The following is a 23,368-nucleotide window of genomic DNA, read 5'->3' as shown; positions in this document are numbered from 1 at the left end:
TGAATACTTAACGTTCCTGGGAATGAGACTGTGATGTTAGGTAGTTTGAGACACACTGGGAACTATAATTCACACATGCAGCTACAAGACAAGGGAGAGATTTTTGATGGCTACATCAAGAACAAGGAAGTACAGTGAATCTTCCTCTTTCATAATTCTTGCTTTTTAGTTTTTGTCAACAGGAAAATATATCTGATTTTTTTTTTAAAATATCATTCTAATTTATTAGAGATGAACAAGTCAAGGACCCTAATACATGCAGAAAAGGGGGAAAACACTTAAGTTGAGTGTAGGGCACTTTCACAATTGGTCCATTTGTAATAAGATTTTGAAGCATATCCTAAAGCCTAGTTATCTTGCTTAGTTTGAGAACCGAAGTGTTCTTGAATATCCTTGAATATGAAGTAACTAACGAAAGGGGACTTACAGTCAGGCCTGAATCCATCTGGTAGAACTGTTCTTTTCACCAACAAGCTGCAATTAAACGAAGAACAAAATGTTTTCATGATTTAAAAAAGTTTCAAATAATTTGTCCCATACAAGTAGAGATTCACTAAAGTGAACCACGGCCCATATTATGAATGGCCACCCTGTCTGATTTCAAGCTGAAGTATGGACATAATAATGTCTCTTTGAATGAGCAGCGACCCTCTTCAAATGCTAATTATTTCTTTTAAGTGGCCATTGCATAGTTGGAACTTTGGACTTATGTTTTCCCTTCCAGCAGAAGTTAGAATCACAGAATTAAGAAGGTCTCTGTTCGGTGAAAGATCCAGGTTAAAATATCCAAATAAATGTATATTTAGCTTCTGCATGAAGACAACAACCAAAGAAAACCTTCCGTTTTCTGAATAATCTATTCTGTCATCAAACTATTTTTAGCATTGAGAATTTTTCTCTAATGGACGATTGGAATCTGCCTTCTTGTCATTTAAGGCTATTATTTTATGCCCTGCATTCTGGGACAAAATGATTTACTGTGTGTAACACCTTTTCAAATATGTGAAGAATGTTACCATGCTTTCTCTTCTCTTCTTAAACATAGCTAGTTCCCTGGGTGTCTACTTTCTAGCCCACTAATTGTTCTCCTGGCCTTACTTCACTCCACTGGACTTTGTATCCAGCATCTTGATATTTCTGATTGCTACTTGTGATGTTGAAAAAGTAATCAGAACAAAATCTCAATCAATATCCTGCCTGTTTTCTGGTCTTTTGGCATCTGCATCAGAGACCATCATATAGCGTATTTTTCGGAGTATAAGATGCACCGGAGTATAAGACACACCAAAGTTTTGAAGAGGCAAATTTAAACAAAAAGTTTTTGAACTCTGCAAAACCTCCCCCAAACGGCCCATTTTTCTTTAAAAAAAAAAGGGCCTTAGGAAGCTTATAGAGTGCTCGGGGGGGGACAAAATTGTTTCTGCCCCCCCCCCCAGCCCTCAGGAGCTCTCTGAAAGCCTCCTACAAGCTATGTACGGCCATTTGGTGGAGGCAGGGTTTCAGGAGCCAGAAAATGCTGTATTCAGTGTATAAGATGCACCCAGATTTTCAGCCTCTTTTTTGCAGGAAAAAAAAGTGTCTTATACTCCGAAAAATACGGTATATCCAATATCGAAAGATGTTGGTTTTACAGTCTTTATCAGGGATGTTCAAAGCTTGAATGCTGCTTCCAAAACTTCTTTAAAAAGTATGCAATGGAAAAGGATAACTACCTGAAGATCAGTCATGCAAGCTGTACCAACTTTATTTGCTTTTAATTATATACAAGTGTAAAATTAAATCAAATTTAGTTTCTGTCCTAGCCGCAACAGTTTATTGCCTTGATTTCCATTTCTGGTCCTTGATACACCACTAAGATGCCAAATGTTATTGATTCTTGTCTGAAACAACCCCCCCCCCCCCGGGTTTATATGGAAATTTAGCCATATAAATTAATTATTTAATACTTAGAATTGAGACTGATTAAAAATAATTTAACAGTTCTGAGTAAACAGAAGGATTGTATCATATCTCTTCACCTTCTAAATATAATCAATGTGGTCTTTTGTTTTCCTTCTAACTTTGATTATGCAAAATGACCCAGATGTTGGGTCTTTCAGTACCAATAGAGAGTTTTCACAAACACACCCTAATATTTTAATATCAAGACCAAAGAGTGAGACAGGCTATGCCTACTTCTTTCTCCTAAATTCTAATATGGTTGTTCAGCTTTTGGATTAGCACCCAAAACTAAACAAATTAATTAACCAAAGTGAATGCCAGCAAAATGGTTGGTAAACTGATACTACTTTTGAATTTAGCAAACAAATCAAAGTTAAGGAAATTTTGACTTGAAACTAGACTGAATTAAGCTTGAATATATTCTTTTACAAATGGACACTTACCTTGCAACTTTAACCATGCTGGGTTTATATTTTTTAATACTGTCAAGGAGTGCTTTCATAGTCTTTCCAGTTCCAATGATATCCTTTGTAAAATGTACAAAGAATGTTAGCAAAGCAGTATAAAATGCTGTACATTAATATTCTAAAAGTTAAATTATATTAACAATAGACACATAAAATATATTGTTAATTTTTAAAAACAATTCAGTGATATTTTGGTTATTATAAAAGCAAAGGCCCACTCTTCCAATAACTTTTTAAATCTAGAATTTTAAATAGATGATTCACAAATATTCTATATGTACCTTCTGTTAAATAATCAGTCTTTGTTATTGCATTTAGCCAGCCATTCAAAAATTACTGGTATTTCTCTAATTAAATATAGTAAGAAATCTATGAAAACTGCTCTTTGACATAGACAAATATATGAACTTACCTCCACAATAAGCACATTCTGCAAAATAAGGAGAAAAACATTTAGTTAAAGTAATTGAGAACACAGTTCATTTGTTTAGCATCTCAACCACATAATTGCTTTCTGGTTCTCTACCCTTTCATCATGGCTAGCCCTCTGTTTTCAGGAATGCCTGTTCCTTTAAGTCCACTTTCTTTACATGCAAGTTATAAGACTCTATAGAAATCTTATATAAAAGGTTACCTAGTTAATAAAATATTAACTAGATAACCCATATTTTACAGGTGGACAACAATGATGATCAAATCAGCTAAATAGCAATTCATAAATAAGTTACTACATCACAGGACACAAATGAAACTGTCATTGAGTTATTTTCTTAATAATGCTTTGTTATAAAAAATTTCTGGAATAATTGATAATTTTTAGTCAAACTGAGGAAGACGTTTACTTCTAATTTGATATTGAATAGGTATTTAATAAGATGCAAGTGATGAGCCTTTCTCTATTGCTAAACTGAAATGTTCTTTACCTATCCTTGAATCAGAAGAAAACGATAGTAGCATTTACTGTCTCGGCTTCTGATCCTTATCCTGATTCTTTTGTTTCAAGTCATTGTAATTGCTTGACGCTATCCAAAGCCTAACAGGTTTCTTATATCTTGTCTGTCCTTGGACTGCACTGGAATAAGAGGGATAAGAATACTTCAATACTGCTATAGCTAAAGATAACTTAAGCCTCTCTTGTTGATAGCCTAGAGATGAGATAAAGAAACATAGTCAAAAAAAGAATATGTTGCCATTGAAGTTTTGTGCATTGATTAGGCACATGTCAGGAAAAATGTCTGAAGATTTTATTAAAATAATTCAATCTGATTTACTCTAATAGGTAATTTTGATTGTCTATTATATTCTCATAATCATGCTTTGTACGGATGCATACTCTATAACTACTAATATGCTATTTTGGGAACATTTACTGGACTGTCTTGAAGGCTGAGCTAAACTAAGTTGGTATTAATATAAGCGCTTGAAGGTATCTGAAAATGTGCGCTAGCAAATACTACAGGTAGACCTTGACTTACAACAGCTAATTTAATGACCGTTCAAAGTTACAACATCCCTGACAAAAATGACTTATGACCGTTTTTCACACAACCACTGCAGCATCCCCATGGCCACATGACCAAAATTCAGATGTTTGGCAACTGACTCATATTTATGACAGTTGCAGTATCCCTAGGTCATGTGATCACATTTTGCAACCTTCTGACAAACAAAGTCAATAGGGAAGCCACATTTCACTTAACAACCATGTTACTAACTTAACAGCTGCAGTGATTCGCATAACAACAGTGGCAAGAAAAGTTGTAAAATGGGCCAAAACTCACTTAACAAATGTCTCACTTAGCAACAGAAATTTTGGGCTTAACTGTGGTCGTAAGTCAAGGACCACCTGCACTCTGCAAATCTATATTTTATCATCACAATTCCCAACATTTTCTAATTAGTTCATACTTCACATACATGCTTGCAGATTAGTAGCAGCATCAAGCTTACATTTCTGATGGGCACAGAAGACTGACTTACCAGTAAGGTCCCATGTAAGCCCTCTTTTTTTCTCCCAAAGCAAGAAGGAAAAAACTGCTTGCTTCCTAAACAGTCTCAAGAAAATGATTTACACAATATCATTCAATAGAGCGGCTTCAGAGTAACTTGTAGCTTATAGATTTCAAATCTATAACCTCTTGCAATGAAGTGGCGTCATTTCCACCAGCTAAGCCAGGGGTGTCAAACTCAATTTCATTGAGGAGCGCATCAGGGTTTTGTTTGACCTCAGGGGGGGTTAGTGTGGCCATGGTGGGCATGGCCAGATTGATGTGACTTGTGTCAGGGTTGCCTCTGCCAGAGAAAATGGGTTCCCGAGCTCCGTTTTCAGCTGGGATGGCCTCCTGCAACCCCCTGCTAGTGAAAACGGATGCGGTCCTCCTTAGCTCATTTTTCAGTGGCAGAGGGTTGCAGAAGGCTGTCCCAGCAGAAAATGGAGCTCAGAAGTCCACTTCCTCTGGTGGAGGCATCACGGGCTGATCATTTGCTCTTTCCAAAGTGACCCCATGGGTCAGATCTAAGAGCCAGATCTGTTCCCAGCCTTGAGTTTGACACCCCTGAGCTAAGATATCAGCCTACCTACAACTGTGCCCCGTTTTGGGAAAGAAAGGTAACAATACTATTTCATTAGCTGAAATGCCTCCCTATCTCATAGTTATAGACTTTCCAGAAATTAATCTCAAGTTAGTTTGGGATTGTCTGAAAAATAGAGAGTACAAAACACACCACAAATACATTTCATCCTTTAAAAAGAAGGTAACACATAGCGACTAGAAAAGGAAGAAAAAAATTCTTCCCTATCAGACAGCAAATTACCAAGAGGTTAAATATCTATGGAGATTCTCAGTAATCCAGGGCATGGTTGTCCCAAAGGTGCTTTTTCAAGAGGAAACTGGACTTTCTGGTTTTTTCTTTGAAGATGTTTTGCTTCTCATCCAAGAAGCTTCTTCAGCTCTCAGTTCTGAAGAAGCTTCTTGGATGAGAAGTGAAAGAAAAGAAAAAACCAGAAAGTCCAGTTTCCTCTTGAAAAAGCATCTTTGGGACTATCATTAGCAGCACAGTCTATTTTGAAAATCAATTTGCAGATTTGCCATTTCTTTGAAGTAATTATGAGATATTATATTGCTGTTAAATCATAACTCATGGCAATGGCAGAGTTTTGTTTTTATGTAAGTCATTAGTAGCAAAATTCTATACCTTCTTTGCCAAGAAAAGCTCCAAACTTCAAACATTCTTGAGATGAGGTAAAAATCAATTTACGAAGAAAAAGAAAACTACAGTCAGTTTTCTCCTAGTTCAAAACCATTTGTAAGGTCAGTATTTGTAAAGCTCTAACAAGAAAATCTTTGAAACTAGAACAGCCAGTCCAATTGTGACAGCACAATAGAACCTAGCAATTTACATGTTGCTAACAATGAGGAGAAAGTAGACATTCCATTCTAAAGGTTGAGATGTGGGTTCAGTTATGTACAAACCAATTTTCCTTTTTCTAAAAGCCCCCACTTTTATTCTGCTTCAAAATAAACTCAATCATCTTCTCTCCTAAACCAAAATATGCAACTATGTTAATGAGATTGGCAGGCAAGTAGCTGCTTGCTGCATGGCAGCAAGGAAAGCTGGATATGGAACTGGGAATTTCAATACCAGCAGCAAATCATAGTTGCCAGCCTCTTTGTCTTGGAGAACTGTAAAGAAGCAGAAGAATTTGGGTTTTCTAACAAGTGTGTAAGTTGGCAGCATTTCTAGGTTCTTTGTTGAGGTTTAGATTGGAAGCTTCCCTTGCAAAGGGAAAGGAAGTTTTGGCCAAGGAGTGATCTTTATCACTTGGTGTGTCCTGAATGGCAGTTGTTCAGAAAAGTGGGCCTTGTCCCTATTTTCCTGACTTCTTAGCAAAGAAAGCCAACAACTACACTTCAGGTAAGAAAATAGACTGAAAAGTGATGTTTACAGTAGAACTTGGCTCTTCTTTGAAGAATCATTTCATTCTTTGACAAAGTGCTTAAATTAGTAGATTAGTCAATGCTGTGGACATAGTGTATCTTTAGATTTCAGTAAGACATTTGACAAAGTAGACCAAAATCTACTTCTTGGTAAGTAGGAATAGCTAATACCCCAGAAGACAGGCTCAAGATCCAGGTCTATCTCGACAAACATGAACATAAGCCCTATGTAACAAAGTGAAATTTAATGTTGGGAAAAACAAGGTTTTACATTTGGGCAGGGAAAGCCAAAGGTACAAATACAGATAAGGTAAAATGTCGCTCAAAGATAGTAACTGTGAAAGGGACCTTGGAATCCTAGCGGACAATCACTTAAATATGACCCAGCAGTGTCTGGCAGGAGTCAATAAAGCTAATATAATCCTTGGTTGTATTACCAGAGCCATAGACTCAAAATCACATGAAGTTTTAGTATTACTTTATAAAGCCTTAGTAAGATCACACCTATAATACTGCATCCAGTTTTTGTCACCACATTTCAAAAAAGATGTTGGGACTTTGGAAAAAATGCAGAGGAGAGCAACTAGTATGACTAAAGGCCTAAAGACTAAAACATATTAAGAATATTTGCAGGAGTTCGTTATGGCCAGTCTAGAGGAAAGAAGGACTAGGGGGTGACATGATAGTAATGTTCCAGCATTTGAGGGGCTGCCACAAAGAAGAGAGGGTCAACTTATTTTCCAAAGCACCAGAAGGCAAGATAAGAAACAATGGATGGAAACTAATCAAGGAGAGAAGCAACCTGGAATTAAGTAGAAACTTCCTAACGGTGGGAACAATTAACCAGTGGAACAGCTTTCCTTCAGAAGATGTAGTTGCTTCATCACTGGAGGTTTTAAGAAGAGACTGGGCAGTTACCTATCTGAAACATGATCTTCTGCTTGAGCAGAGGTGTTGGGCTAGAAGACCTCCAAGGTGCCTTCCAGCTGTATTCTGATTGAAACATTATATGTAAATATAAGGACAGTTGTCCTGGAATATTTTTAATTTATGCCACACAATGGCCACATCTATGAATCTCAGAAGTTAAAAGTAACAACCTGATCTTCCATGAACTGATACACAATCTATGGATACGTCTTGTCTCCCTTTAAATCCATCACATTTGATGGCAAAACAGCCCGTAAGTGAGTTTGGTCTTGTGTAAAGCATAGTTCTGGGTAAAATGCGCAAAAGAGACCCAAGTAAAGGCATTGCAAACAATAAATCCAAAACCAAGACCATATTTTTTTTTTTGTGATGAACCATTGAATTTATTTTTATTTATGTAATGAAATTTTAGAGGATCCTAATTTATAGTGAAAGTAGAAAACAATTTTAAAAACGTCCAGCAGCCAAACACATCACCTACAACAGAAAACAAAACTAATTGAGTATCTATGGAGATTGTCAATCATCCAGGTTCTGGTTGTCCCAAAGGTGCTTTTTTTCAAAAAGCAACTGGATTTTCTTGGGTTTTTTTTCCTTTGAAAATGTTTCGCTTCTTCTTCTAAAAACTTTCCACATTCTGCAATGGACTATGACAATGATCTTGGGGGACAAGAGGACGTGCCATAGCCCAGGGAACCACCATGAAAAAGGTATTTTACCTATAGAAGGTAGAAACATTCCAGAAAGGACATACACATACCAGTTTTCTGGAAAGTAAAAAGAATATAGAAATTCTTTCAGATTTTGCAAGTTTTTGTTTCAATAAAGCTAATACAGGTCTGACATATTCTATCCGAGGCCTGGAGAACAGCTAATTTTCTAAAAATTTCTGGAACATGGGTGGACAGGAGTCAGATAGATGGCTGGCGGGGAATATCATTCCAATATTTACTGTAGCAATCTACCATGAACAAAGGTAATGGCAGGTGGAGTTAAAGTCTAACCAGGATATAGTTTGCCTCACTACCAAGTCTTTTAGCAACTAATGCTAATCTAGTTTCTCTCTGCTTTGTATTTCTGTTTAGGCTACCCTGCTGCTGTTAATTTAATTAAATTAGTGTCATATAGAATAAGACCAATGTCCTCATGTGGACTCCAAGATGCAGAATTCCCATTCCAATTTAAAGTTGTCACTAAAGCGCAATTATTTTTGCCTTTAGGAGGCAAACTGAACAGAAGGAACTAAAACGGAGGAAAAAAATGTAAAGTTCAAAGTATTTTGGCAGAATGTTTCAATTACTGTGCTAGACATAGAACATTTTTTTCCTTCACACACAGGCAAAAAAGTAAACTGTGGTGCTTGGGCCAATGGATGTCTTCAGGAGAATTTTTGAATGAAAACAGCACAGGAGGAATGAGTTACATTCTTCCCCATTCCCATTTCTCAGGCAAACGTGCACTTTGCTTTAGGTAAAGAAAAGAGACCTGTGCAAAACAGAGATGAATGACTTTAATTGGGGCTTCTAGGCTTTGGACAATAATGAGAACCACAGTGGGAGGGAAAATGATCTGAGATGGTTCAGATTGTGCCACATATAATGACAGGGTCAGGATCTTTTGTTTTTAAAGAAGAATTTCTAAAAACAATGTTAGGCCCATTTGGGAATTTCTCTTTGGGTTTCCTACCTAAAACGGCAGGAAGTGCACTGCCTATTGTTTTGGGATTTGTTGGGGGACCTCCAGAGGATGTAAAAGAAGAACTAGAGGGCCAAATACTTCAGGTTATGCTTCTGAAGGTAGATAAAACTCATCAGTACTATAATGGAATTTTGACTCTCCTTTTGGCAAATAGTGATAGACCAAGAACCTGACCACTTCTTCCACCATTAAATATCTTGCTGTTTCATGAAACCAATTGGCAAACTCATGGAAAATAAACCAAGGGACTTCTTTCAGCACAATCCCCCCCCCCCCAATGATATGTTTTTACTCTCCTATTCCCCAAAAAGTTGGCTGTTATAGTAAGTAGCGATGGAAAGTACTCATCTAAAAAGAGGAACATGGGATTTAGTTTCCAAAACATTCTTGTCTGCTTTGGATCCGAATCCTACCCACCAATTTGCGAAAAAACTGGTCCCGATTTCCTTTGAAGGTTGAAGGATTGAAAAATAGAAATCTTTTTTTCTCCCACAAAATCAACGGTTCAAGAATAAGAAGAGATAAACTAGGAGTTAATATTTAGTTTCTCTGTTCAATGCATCTCAAAAGGTGGCATGCAAGCCTGCAAAATAAAAAATTGAAAATACCCTGAAAAATGTGTACACATTTTGTAATCTTAACTAGTTTGATACGGACCATCTGCAAGAAGCCACAGAAGTAAAATATGTACTGTTTATGAAGTACTTTGCTTTTGACAGATAAGGCTGCTGTATGTTTAACTGAAAATATTTATTGATTCACTTCTATAATCTTTGTGAGGAATGCATAATATTATTAGAAAGGAAAGCAGAAGCCATAACATATTAGGGATAAAGAACAAATTTATCCTTGACCAATGAAAACACCTGGATGGCTGGATGGTAAAATATTTACTCCTTTCCTATTTTTGTGCTATTCGATGGAATCTTATTTTGTGGTTTTGCACAAAAATGTACACAAACGCGCATCTTACAGGATGAATCAAGGATGCTTTTTAAACTTTCATATGGCATATTTTTCCATAAAAATGTCTTTTATAGCTTTGAATTAATGTGCAATTCCACAGCCTATTTCAGTAGCCGTAATAGGGCAGAATGATTTTGTATGTCAACTCATAAGGGCCAATTCCTCATCCCAACCCAATGAGCACATTTCAGAACTTTACTTTTTTGTTTTGCAAGAATTTCTCCCTTCAATTATATGGTAAAAATTAGGCAGATGAGTGAAAGCCAGTTAAGGCAGATATTTCTTAATTAGACCATCCATACAAAAAAAGCCTCAGGTTTACCACCATTTCCATCACTTCTGACAATGAAATCCTGACCAGCCATTGGCTTCAGATGAATGCACTATCAACTAATCATGGCAATCTTGATTCTAGAATTAAACTAAACAGATAATATATGCACAAATTCTTTCCCACGTCTGAATTTAATCAATCAATATTTCAGATGAGAAAATTAATGACTTACACAGGATTATAGGTTTAGGGGTGAGATTTTGACTTGGGAATAAGCACTATTAAACACAAATGGAACAAATATGTTTAGGTTCACTCTGTAAATCAGTTAAACTGATAAACGATAGCAATCTTATGTACTTATCAATAGCTAACCCTGCTGAACAAAATATAATAGGTTGACACTCACTGCACTTGAAAGGCTGCAATCCTTTAAACCATTGTCTGAAAATAATAATTCAACAAATTTTGAATGTAAAGGACTGGGCACTAATCAAATGTATCACTGTTTTTAAAAGCCAGAAAAGGACATTTAAATCATAACTATTTTCTTCTTGAATAGTCAGCTAAAGGAATACATAATCAAGCAATTAAGCTACCGTATTTATCGGCGTATAACACGCACTGGCGTATAACACGCACCCCCCATTTTAACACAAAAATTTGAGTAAAATTTTTTTTCATTAAAAATAAATGACTTGGAAGCTCGGAACTTAATGTTGGATTAAAATTTATAACATTAGAACATGAATTATAACATTAACTCCTCTTAAAAGGCAAATATGAAATGAAAAAACACCTCTTTGAGCAAAAAAACTTAATCAGAATCACTGCTTTTTGGAAAACCAAAAACCTCTTCCTCATCTTCACTCTCTCCCTCTTTTTTCCCTTCCTTCCCCCTTCCTCTTGCCTATCAACTTCATCCTCTTTGTCTTTCTGCTCTTTCCCTCTCTTCCCCTTTTCTTCCTACCTCCTTCCTTCTCCCTCCCTTCTTCTTTTTCTTCCTTTCTTCTTCCATCTTCCTCCTTCTCCTTCCATTCTTTCTCCTTCCATCCATCTTTTCTCCTTCCATCTTCTCCCCCCCTCCCTTCTTCTTTTCCTCCCCCCTCCCTCCTTCCTTCCTCTCCTTCCCTTTCTCACACACAGGAAGGGGAGGGGGGCTATCTAGTCGCTTTCACAGCATAATTTCTTTATCTAACTTTTAAAAAACAGTGTGCAAATCAAACGAGATTTTCGTAACCTGCGAAGCACCAAGTTATATTATGTTGTTACAAATTCGCAGCTACTCCATTCTTTCTGATAGGGAACTACATTTCCCAAGATGCCTCAGGTCCTCAAAGCGCTGAACGCAGCTTTGCAATTGACTCCAGCGAGGCCTGGCAGCCGCCGGCTGGGGTGGTTGTCAGGGCGATGCGGAGCGGACGCGCCGTTTGTTACTGCTTCCAGCAATCAAGACGGAGAAGGGAAGCGACTGAAACGGACGCTGGCCTCGCTCTCCTGCTGCGGCTTCTGTTTCAGTAGGGAAGAAAACTTCCTTTCGCTTCCCGAATTTGACTGGGTCCCGGGGCTTCTGCCGGGCGGCAGAAGCCCGGGAAGCGAAAGGAAGTTTTCTTCCCTATTGAAACAGAAGCCGCAGCAGGAGAGCAGGGCTGCTGCCGGCCGTTTCACCTTGCGCAGCGAATTTGACTGGGTCCCGGGCTTCTGCCACCCGGAGTATCGGCGTATAACACGCAGGCAGGGTTTAAGCGTGCAATTTTAGTTTTAAAACTGCGTGTTATACGCCGATAAATACGGTACTTAAAAACTATTTTGGGTATGTTAGCAGAACAGTTAGTCCAGAACGCAGCCGCGCGAGCAATTGTGGGTGCACCCAGGTACACTCACGTTACACCTATCTTCCGTGAGCTGCACTGGCTACCCATTAGTCTCCGAATCCGCTTCAAGGTGCTGGTCGCTACCTATAAAGCCCTACATGGCATCGGACCTGGGTACCTGAGAGACCGCCTCCTGCCGATTACTTCCCATAGACCGATCAGATCTCACAGATTAGGTCTCCTCAGGATTCCATCCGCCAGCCAATGTCGGCTGGCGACCCCCCCGGGGGAGAGCCTTCTCTGTTGCAGCTCCAGCCCTCTGGAATGATCTCCCTGTCGAGATCCGGACCCTTACAACCCTCCTGGCTTTCCGCAAAGCCACCAAGTCCTGGCTGCTCCAGCAGGCCGGGGGGCCTGTGAAACATCCAGCCCCGCGGAAATTGTGAATGTTGCGGTTTTGTTTTTAAAGTGTTGTCTTTGTCTAGTCTTCCCCCTTCCCTTGTCTATTGTGAGCCGCCCGGAGTCCTTCGGGAGTGGGCGGCATACAAGACAAATAAAAATAAAACAAACAAAACAAACAAGAACAGAAAATAATATATATAGACTTTTCTCTTATAGATAATTATCAGTGGCAACTTTTCTGAATAAATTATAAATTTATCTCATATTTTTTTCAGTAATTAAAAGCCTGAGTGAGATTTTGGTGAAGGAAAATGTAATGTAATACAATCAATTATTTCATTAAAAGAAATTAAAATGAAATGAAATATTTAACCAGTTAAAAGTCATGATATTATCACAGAATAATTGTACTTTTGGGATAAATTACTTTTGCTATTACCCTTACTAAATTTACTCTAGGTTTGATGTGATCTGCACCAAATAACCACTTTTTGAAATCATAAGTGGTTGATTTATTGAATGGAATAGAATTGAACATTGGATATAAATAATAACAATAATAACAGTAGACTTATATACCGCTTCATAGGGCTTTCAGCCCTCTCTAAGCGGTTTACAGAGTCAGCATATTGCCCCCAACAACAATCCGGGTCCTCATTTTACCCACCTCGGAAGGATGGAAGGCTGAGTCAACCCTGAGCCGGTGAGATTTGAACCGCTGAACTGCTGATCTAGCAGTCAGCCTGCAGTGCTGCATTTAACCACCGCGCCACCTTGGCTAAATATAATACACACATCTCTCTCTCTCTCTTTCTCTCTCACACACATACGAAAAGTATCTGGAATCTTCAATTGGTGCGGAATGAAGCCGCACAAGCTATACTAGGTATCCAGAGAAGGGCATGTATAATAAATCTTTCGGCTCCACTAACTGCACTGTGTTCCCGTTTGCTTCCCTTTGTATCAGCCTGTCTCAGGCTGGCTGGGGGATTCTGGGAGTTGAAGTCCACAGGACTTAAAGTCGGCAAGTTTGAGAAATACTGCTCTAGCCAATCCCCAGATGCAGCAGGCAGGAGCAGTTCAAGACAGAAAACAAACTGGATATAGGCCACAAAAACCATAGCTACTTTGTCTGTAAGCCTGAGCTGGTAAATACGTAGCCTTAAGCTATAAATCACAGTTTAGAAATGACAATGGCTCCACAGCCATGGCCCATTCATCCAACAACATGGACTGTAGCTTAGCACAATGTATCAATCCAGCAAGTGACTTTGCTTGTTACTAACTTGTCCAACAAACCATCAATTGGCAAGATGTGTAAACCTAGGACTACTGCCAAGACCAATGTAATGATACATTGTGAAGCCAAGCAGACAATAGCTGCTTTCAGGCATCACAATAAGTTATTGTCCATAATTACAGAGACAAGTTACACAAGGTTTAGCCTCACGTGCATCCTTTTTCAATCATGTTGTGACAATTTCTGATAAACTGCAATTAATCATATCGTTGAAATCTGAAATTGTATTTAGGCCCAGGAGATATGAAGCTAACTTGTTTTAGATAAAGTTAAACCATAGTTTAGCCACTTGAATGGCATCCTAAACCATAGTTAAGTTGTGCTGCGTTAGTAGGGAAATACCCATATCCAAGATAGGTTACTAAGACTTGTACCCATCATAAGAAGTCATCCATCCCAAACATAGGGTCTTCCAGCTTTTATAATTCTCTGCCAGCATAACAAAGCAATTATGGGAACCAAGTTTAACACATCTGGTGGATTTATAGGGGGAAAATAATATATACCATAATTTATCATAGCATTCAAATACAATCACATACATAATTGTATTTTTACCTGGATTCATGGTGGGTGTGCTGTGGGAATGATGAGGGTTGCAGGCATTTCAGGCCTTAGAAGGATGAACTTAGAGCATTACAAAACCGATCAAGTATTTGTACCATATTTTTCAGAGTATAAGACACCCCGGAGCATAACCTTAGTTTTTTGGGGGAGGAAAATACGAGTCTTCATCTGGCTAGCATCCTTAGTCCTTAGCCTGGTCAGCTTCAGCAAATTAGTTTACTGGTTGTGAGTGAACGTGAGAGCGTTGAGGCAGAAAAACAGCTTCTAAAGCATAGCTGATCATTGTAGGGAGCTCCAGTAACTAGAGCAGGCAAAGCACGAAAGACAAGTGTTTGAACATTTTTCCAGATTTTAAGCCTCTTTTGGGTAGGGACGGGGGAGTGCGTCTTATACTCTGAAAAATACGGCAATTTATTACAGATGTTCCTTGCTTAATGACAGAAATAGGAGACCAGCAATTCTTCCACTCAGTGATGCAGATGTAAAGTACAATGTTATGTGACTGCATGGATGTATGATAGTTCCAGTGGTGGTCGCAAAAAACAAACAAACTTGCAATTGTTAAATTGGTGATTTTCGGCCAGTGTCCTCATTGACTTTGCTTATAGAAGCTGGTAGTGAAGACCAGAAATCATGATCATGTGATTGTGAGATGCTGAAAATGCCATGAATGCATGCTGGTTGCCAAGTGCCTGAATTGTGATGATGTGATTGCAGGGATACCACAATATCCACAAGTACAAGGAATGTCTATAAGTGTCCTCATTGTATAGTCACTGACTTGAGTAGTCACTGAACAAAGATTACCTCTATTTATAAATAATCATGTATACATTCCTACATTCTAAGTTTATTTTCATTATTAAACAAGCAGTTTTTAAAACTCAATCCTTTATGATGTTTACAGACCTTTCCAGCCAGTTTTGAAAAGTCATCTCCTCCTATGATCCGAGTATCTTCCATAGATTGGTCATTCTGCAAAAACAATCATTATATAAGTTTTACTTTCAACATTAGTAGGAACAAAAAAGAACTGGGATCGTAGAAACGTATCTTGTGATTTGCTACTTTGCACGGACTGCTTTATCAATTATTCTTTTTTTCATGACTTTGAAAAAATGTGTATTTTTATGTTTTGTCATATTTAGCTTTCAACTACTTTAATATATTGGAAGTAATCTAAAGGTAAAGGTAAAGGTTTCCCTTGCACATATGTACTAGTTGTTCCCGACTCTAGGGGGTGGTGCTCACCTCTGTTTCAAAGCTGCACTGTCCGAAGATGTCTCCATGGTCATGTGGCCAACATGACTAAACACTGAAGGCGCACGGAACGCTGCTACCTTCCCACCAAAGGTGGTTCCTATTTTTCTACTTGCATTTTTACATTTTTACATGCTTTCAAACTGCTAGGTTGGCAGAAGCTAGGACAAGTAACGGGAGCTCACTCCGTTACACTGAACTACGGATTCGAACCACTGAACTGCTGATCTATCTGATTGACAAGCTCAGCGTCTTAGTCACTGAGCCACCGCGTCCCTTTGGATGTAATCTAGAACTCATCAAATCTTTTACTGACAGACACAAGGGAGCCATTTCTATGGAAAATGTTTAAGATCAGGAGGATAATTTTTGCACCTGATATTCATTCTCCAGTAGATTTAAACCTGTGAAAATGTAGGAAGAATTATAAATGAATTGAAAAGTAGGGGAAGGGGAAAGGCTTTGATTGGGAGAGTGCCAGAGGTGCGTTGCTGGGGGTATGGCCTGGTATGGCTGTACCAGTAGTGGCCCGGAGCAGCTGAGAGCGTACCAATAGGTGGCTCGTTTGGCCCACCCGCCACCCTCTATAGCTGTTTTTAATGGCAAACAGCAAAGTGTGCATGCGCACACAGCGTGCAATGCCTGTGCAAGCCCCAACAATCAACTGGTTGTCGCAGGGGCGATGGATTGTGCACGCACAGCACAAGTCAGATGCGTTCGCGTGATCAGTGTATCAGTAGTGACAATAAGAGCAATCCACCACTGGAGAGCACGTTATCATCTTGCAGATGCTGATACCCCCTTCTTGGTCCACAGGAAAATATAACTTGCTTAAATTAATTACATATTTTGCACCCTATCAAAGTGATTTAGAGAGCAATCTTAAATCACTCCAGCCTTGTTGATTTTCTCATTTCTCTTTGCCTTCTATTCCCCTTCCCTTCTCGAAAAAAACCCTCTTCAATGCTTACTAAAGAACAAGAGAGTTGTTATTCCATTATGTTTCAAGGAGTAAAATAAACATAGAACTCTATTTCCAAATTGCTGGACAGCTCATACACATGTTTTCCTTTCAAAATGAGGTTGAGCGAGCAGTTTGTATCACTAATGTTATCTCTACTTCAGCCCCATTATCCTCCCAATGCTCATTAGACGTTGCTTGCTTTACTGGGCAATTTTCAAGACACTTAACAATCTTTGGATCCGGGACACATCATAGCTCTCCACTACAAATCAAAAGACGTTACAATCGAAAAGTATCTCTTAATCTGTACAGAAAACTTCAGAGAAGCAGCAGAGAACATAACTGCAAAGTGATTAAGTCCGACCTTGATGACAAGTAGAACTTGGGCAAAGGAACAGAGGAGAGAGTTCAAAGCCTTAGATTTTCTTTGAGCAGCTTGGGCTAGCGTAATCTGTAAACGATCAAGACACAAGAACAGGCAATCTGGGGGCCCATTGAACGTTAACCTCCATCAAACCAAACACTGCATCAAACTGGCAAGACTTTGGATGTACTATCGTGCCATTAAAAAAAAAAATCTGATTTCCTATCTTTTGAAAATACTTTAGAAATGTTGTCAGGTAGCAACCCACAATTCACAGTGCCCTTCAATTGTGTGAGATAAGAATGCCTAGCCTCCTGCCACTGTTGGCTAACAATGCTGAGAGTTTTATTTATTTTTCAGATTTATATCTTTTTTACAGGAATACAAAGAATTAAGAGATGGAAGCTCCACAGTGCATCTCAAAGCAGCGTTTGAAATTGAAATCCAAAAAAGCTGCATGGCTTATATGACAATCATAACAATACATCTTTCAACATTTCTCCTTGAATCTAGTAAATTATCCAGCTATAAAGAAACACACATGGCCAAAATTGTGGAAATCTTTTGGGAAAAGTGTACTGTTGAGGGTTTTTTTTTTTTGAATAGTACACTTTTTTTGAATTGTACCATAAAATTATATATCAATGGAAAGATAATTTAATCAAGAATGTAATGCAATAACTTTTATGAAGAATTCACTATTGGAATAGCATTTATAAAGAAGAAAAGTGAAACAAGATATACAAAATTTATCACCATATCAGTTAATACTTATTTGCATAACCTTTAGCATAAATTACAGCCATATAAAGTCTTCCCATGGAGTGAACCAAGTCTTTTAGTTCTGCAGCTGTTATAATGTGAAACCAAGATTAAATGATTGCTTCTATTAACTGGGTTTTATTGCTGAGTTGCTTCTGACTAACAAGTTTCTTTAATCAACTCCATAGATTTTCAATTGGGTTAAGTTCTGAGATATTCCCAGCAGTGGAATATGATTATCTTGAAACCACTTTTTGCAAACAGCATGACATGGAGCTGAATCCTGTGGAAATATAAATGCTTCATTGTCTTGGAAAAGATCATGTGCGGAACGCTTCAGTTTGGGCTCAAGTATTTCATTTAATGTATTTTTGGCCATTTATAGTCCCATTAATCACACAAATTCTGCCCACACTGTTTGATGTCATACAAACCCAGATCATAACACTGACTGGGTGTTTCACACAGTGGTGGGTTGCAGGCAGTACGCCCCAATACGGGCGTATCGGTGCCTACCGGGAGCACCAGGTACCGTTCTGGTACAGTGCTCCGGAGGGCCCTTCCTTACCTGTATTTGAGCTCTTTGGCGCTTCCGCGCATGGATCATACTGCACCTGCGCAATGCTCCACAGAGCAGCTGGAGTGTCACAGGAGGTAAGGATGCATGTGCGTGCTGCGCAGGTGTGCACGTTCATGTGGTGGACGCCGGGCCCCGTTGCAGTGTTGGTTGCACCAGGATCCAGAAACCACCACTGATTTCACAGTACATATAATGCAATCAGGATGCAAATCTTCTCAGATACTTCTCCTTACATATTTTAAGCCATCATTATACCAAATAGGGAAATCTTGGTCTCATCACTCCAAATAACATTGCCCCATTGTTCCTCTGTCCAGGTAACATGGGTTTTAGGCCAGTTTAGTCTTTTCCGTGACCTGACAAATGTGCGCCCGACAACAGCGCGCCGATAAAACCGCGACATCGACAGCGCGCCCACAAAGGCGCGCTGACAAAAGAGTACCAACAGAAGCGTGATTAGGGTTAAGGTAAGGGTTAGGGTAAGGGTTAGGGTTAGATTTAGGATTAAGGTTAGGTTCAGGGTTAGGTTTAGGGTTAGGTTTAGAGCGCGCTTTTGTCGGCGCACTGTTGTCGGCGTGCTTCTGCGTTCATTCGTCGGCGTTCTTTTGAACTTGCAGTTTTTCGGCCCGCTGTTTCGTTGGCGCGCTTTTGTCGAGCGCACATTTTTCGGTGAAGCGTCTTTTCAACCTTTGTTTGAGAGATAAAAGTGGCTTTTTCGTGGAATTCTAGATTTTAGGCCAAATTCCTACAGTCTGTGCCGAGCAGTCAACTTCACATTGCATTGCGCCATTTCATCTTGTATACAGCCAGATGATTTTCTTCTGTCACGTAGGCACAGTCTCTTAATTCTTCTATCATTACTGGCTGTTATACACCTTTTCCTGCCTTTAGCAGTGTGGTTTTGTAGTGACTGAGTCACTAATTTTATTACATTTTACAAGCTCACTAAATGAAAGAACACAAAAAAAACCCAACCAACTTGACAGCGATCACATAACACACTGACAAATGTTCTCCTCTCATCTTCAATTCATGACATCAATAACTGAATCTTACTGTGATATGATTGGATCATTGCCAAAACAAGATGACACCTGATTGGCTCTCTAAACACTCATGCTCATTGGCTACAATCAGATGAAGGAAAGCTACCTGATATCTAGCTAAGCAAGCTGTGCTTTCTTTTTCTGGCTATTTGGCTATCACTTTTCATAGAATACACATAATTGAACAAACTTTATTGTATTACATTCTTGATAAAATTAACTTTCCATTGATATATAATTTTATGGTACTGCTAAAAAAAGTGGTATTATTAGCCACCAAACCTCAAAAATACACTTTTCCCAAATGACATTGACTTATGACATAATTGGTGCCAGAATTTCCTTTGTTGTGCAATGTGGCTATTGAATCACACCTGACTTTACAACTTTTCCCATGATTGTTAAATGAATTATTGCAGTTGTTAAGTGAATTACAGAGCTGTTAAGCAAATCCACCTTTCCTCATTGAAAGCCACCTGGGAAGATTGCAAATGACAATCATGTAACCCCCCCACCCCCCAACACACTGTAATTGTCATAAATACATACCAGTTGCCAAGTGCCAAAATTCTGATCATAGGACCCAGGAGATACTGTGCATAGTAAAATGCACTGTAACTTCAAAAAGTTGCTAAAGGAATGGTTGTAAGTCAAGGACGCTGTCTAAATCAGTGGTCCAGTGGTGGATTCCGGCTGGCTTGGCCCAGTACATTCGTACCTGTTGTAGCCGGGAGCAGCTGACAGCATACCAATACGTTGGCTTGTTTGGCTCACCTGCTCGCCCATGTTCTATAACAAACGGGCAATTGCACACAAGTGCACAATACTTGCACGAGCTCCAACAAGCAGCTGGATGTCGCAGGAGCGGTGGAGAGTGCATGCATGTGCAGCACGTATGCATGAACAGGACACACAGCCCCGTAAGTAGCGTACCGGTTGTAACAGGGAGGAATTTACAGCCTGGCGGCCCAATGGGAGTAGGACTAGCCTAGTTCCGAACATGCAACAGCCCAGAAATGGAATGCGGCCCGGGTTGGGGGACCCTTCTCTAAGTAGCCTACTTCCACCCTACATCAATCATATCAATGTCAAAGGGGAAGAACAGGAGCATTGATAGTGTGGGTTGTTTGTTCCCATGAAATAATTCTTCATATATAATTGCACATGCAAGATTTTCCTTTCTTGGCTTAGCTTAGGCTTGCTTTTCCATGTATGATCTTTTCACTAGAGAAAAATTCTGCATAATGTTCCAAAATCCACAGCTGAACAATTAGGATCCTTCCAAAATGTCACTAGTGTTGCTCAACTGGTCCTTACAGGCCAGTCTAGCTTTCCTCTTTTATCTGCAAATTAAGATTCTGTAACCACTTGGTCAGGGTTTCTATAGCAACATTTAAGTTGCCAATTCTTCCAGTATTAGATCATCTCCACTGAATTGGGTGGGGCAGCTATTATCTTTTTTTTTTCTTTCCTGGAGACCAGAGGGATCTTGAATCCATCAGTCTACGTGTGGGTGATCTCAAGAAAAGAAAGAGGCTCTTGTAACCAAGATTCCTGATGACAACATTGTAAAAAGCAGCACACATCTGTGGTTTGGGGTAGCTGAAGAGAAAATGGTCTCTTTTTAAAGTGTTCTGGCAGAATAAAAGCTACCTTATCATGACACAAACCAACAGTTATAAATTTCTAACTCTTTACCTCATTAAATTGTGATGGGCTTTTTTACTGAAAGAGTAATGTCCTTTGGCTATCAGCTCAAGGCTTGGCACCTGCTTCTCTCTCTTTCTCTCTTCTTTTTTCCCCTCTTTCTTTCTTTCTTTCTTTTCTTCCTTCCTTCTTTCATTTTTCCAGAAACAAACCCAAGCAAGACAGCTAATTAGAGTTCATAGAAAAAGCATAAGAGAAGTTTTAAAAATATCAGTGGTTTCAGGGTATTTGAAGAATCTGCCTTTTAATCATCTTGTTTCATTCAGTGTTACTGCTATCCTGAAGGCACCCACAGAGTTGGAACGCAAAATTCAATCAGTTCTCATTTTAACATAAACTGACCCAATTTTCACTTCTTAAGATAATATATAGACTGGCCTGTGGACATATTTTCATTTTTGTACACCTCCAAATTTTGCCCTTTAATTCCCTGATCAGAAACTGTTGCAAACAGAACCTACGTAAAGTTTGCACAAAAAATGTAGATTGTTTGTACTTATAGAAAAATAAGCACGGCATTTTATACCTGTTTTAAATTTGTTGTTGCTTTATTTAATTTTATTTTGCATGCCAGGTTCCCCCCCCCAAACTTTTCCCTCCAGATGTACTTTGACTCCCATAATCCCTCAAGCTGCTTAACCATGTTGACTAGGGCCTTTGAAAATTAAAATCTGATACACTTTGGCTGGAACTCGACAAAGTTAAAAAGCTGTTGTCCACTGCTTTGAGTGTGACAGAATGAAAATACATTATATTTTATTGAGAAAAAGCCTTCTGTATTTATGGGGGGGGGGCATTTTAACTTTAGATAAGATTGCTAGTTGCCAATACAATTCATTCCAAATCTTGGTCCCTATATTCAAAAATGATAAAAGTTATTTTAATTTCTTCCAGAGATGTAATCCCTGCCATCTTTTTAAAGATCAGTAGCCTTTAAAACCTACATACAGGTAATCCTTGATTTATGATTCCATTTTGGACCAGAATTTCCACTGCTAAGCAAAGCAATGTTAAGTGAGTCGATTTTATAACCTTTTTTTGCCACAGTTGTTAGTGAATCACTACAGTTGTTAAATCATTATGCAAATCTGGTTTTTCCCATTGGCTGTGCCCGCCAGAAGCCTGCTAGGAAAATTGCAAATGGTGATAATATGATTTGGGGAATGCTGCAAACATTTTAAATAAATGCCAGTGGCCAAGAACCTGAATTCTGATCACATCACCATGGGGATGCTATGACGGTCATTAATGTGAAGACCAGTCATAAGTCACTTTTTAAAGTGCCACTATAACTTTGAATCGTTGCTAAATGAATGATTGTAAATTGAGGACTACTTGTAATGCAGTAGAAAACAAACCAAAAGAGGAAACTACATACATGCTGTGTTTCAGCCCCAAAAAATAAATCCTGGAGATTATGAATTGAAATTATCTGCACTATTTAGTGCAAATGCCCCATTTTTCAAAAAATCACTTTTTATGAGAAGGTTCTTTGCCAACTATGGCATTGTTTAAATAATTCTAGGTTTATTTTACAGAGGGATCATAGGATATTCTCCAGACAGATGGTGACTCATATTTCTGACAGCAATATGCCCCACCTCCTATCTGCTCCTGTGGAAAACTCCGCAATATATTTATTGTTCTCAAGAGCCTTAGAAATATTGATAAAAGTGTGAACACACCTTCTTCTATTTTTAACATGTTGGGAAGAATTTACCTCAAATTCCGGATATATATGTGTGTGTGTGTGTGTGTGTGTGTGTGTGTGTGTGTATTTTATTTGTGCTGATAAATAAATATATAAATAAATATATATATACAAACATGGAACGTATATACTCATAATTCTTACAGCAGGAAATCTCTTTTCCTTGTACTAGTTCCTAAGAAAAGACCCAATATAATGGACAATATGCCATGATTAATTGATGTTTTCAAAGGATACAGCTCTTTTTTTAATTTAGAAAGCACAACAATGAAACAGCAGTTCTCAGGATGCTCCGCAGAAACCTAATTTTAACAGAACTCAAAAATTGTTTAATCTTTTGTTTGGCCTATATCGTGACGGTCTTATTGTTTCTAGATGCTTTATTTAATGAGGAATTAATTAATGACTTTTAAAGAGTTTTATTCTACTAAGCAAGTAAACTGGCCCATGAGCAAATTGAAAGTCTGGCTCTTCTAGATCAGGGGTGTCGAGCTTGCAGCCTACAGGCCAGATATGTCACGCGCTGGCCAGCCCCACCCTCACCCCCGTTTTAGCAAAGGGGAAAATGTCATGATACATCACGTGACAACAATGTGACAGCGCAAGTTTGACATTCCTGTTCTAGATTGTTTTTACATAGCATCTTCAAACATCAGCAGCGGTGCATCCACCAGTTT

At 38.7% G+C, this 23,368-nt stretch overlaps 1 protein-coding gene across 1 annotated transcript in view; it reads right to left on the bottom strand.

The window, feature by feature from the left end:
- The window catches only part of PRTFDC1 (phosphoribosyl transferase domain containing 1), a 59,801-nt gene that overhangs the window by 3,359 nt on the left and 33,074 nt on the right, over window positions 1–23,368 (bottom strand). The window contains exons 4-7 of the mRNA XM_032237773.1: window positions 15,207–15,272; window positions 2,821–2,838; window positions 2,385–2,467; window positions 428–474 (exon numbers count right to left, since the gene is read on the bottom strand). Of these exons, the coding sequence (XP_032093664.1) occupies window positions 428–474; window positions 2,385–2,467; window positions 2,821–2,838; window positions 15,207–15,272 (214 nt within the window). The remainder of the gene's footprint in view (window positions 1–427; window positions 475–2,384; window positions 2,468–2,820; window positions 2,839–15,206; window positions 15,273–23,368) is intronic.

Source organism: Thamnophis elegans, chromosome Z, assembly GCF_009769535.1.
Source record: "Thamnophis elegans isolate rThaEle1 chromosome Z, rThaEle1.pri, whole genome shotgun sequence".
NCBI classification, from domain to species: domain Eukaryota; kingdom Metazoa; phylum Chordata; class Lepidosauria; order Squamata; family Colubridae; genus Thamnophis; species Thamnophis elegans.
Note: the sequence above shows the minus strand (reverse complement) of the source record. Positions and strands in the feature narration are given on the sequence as shown.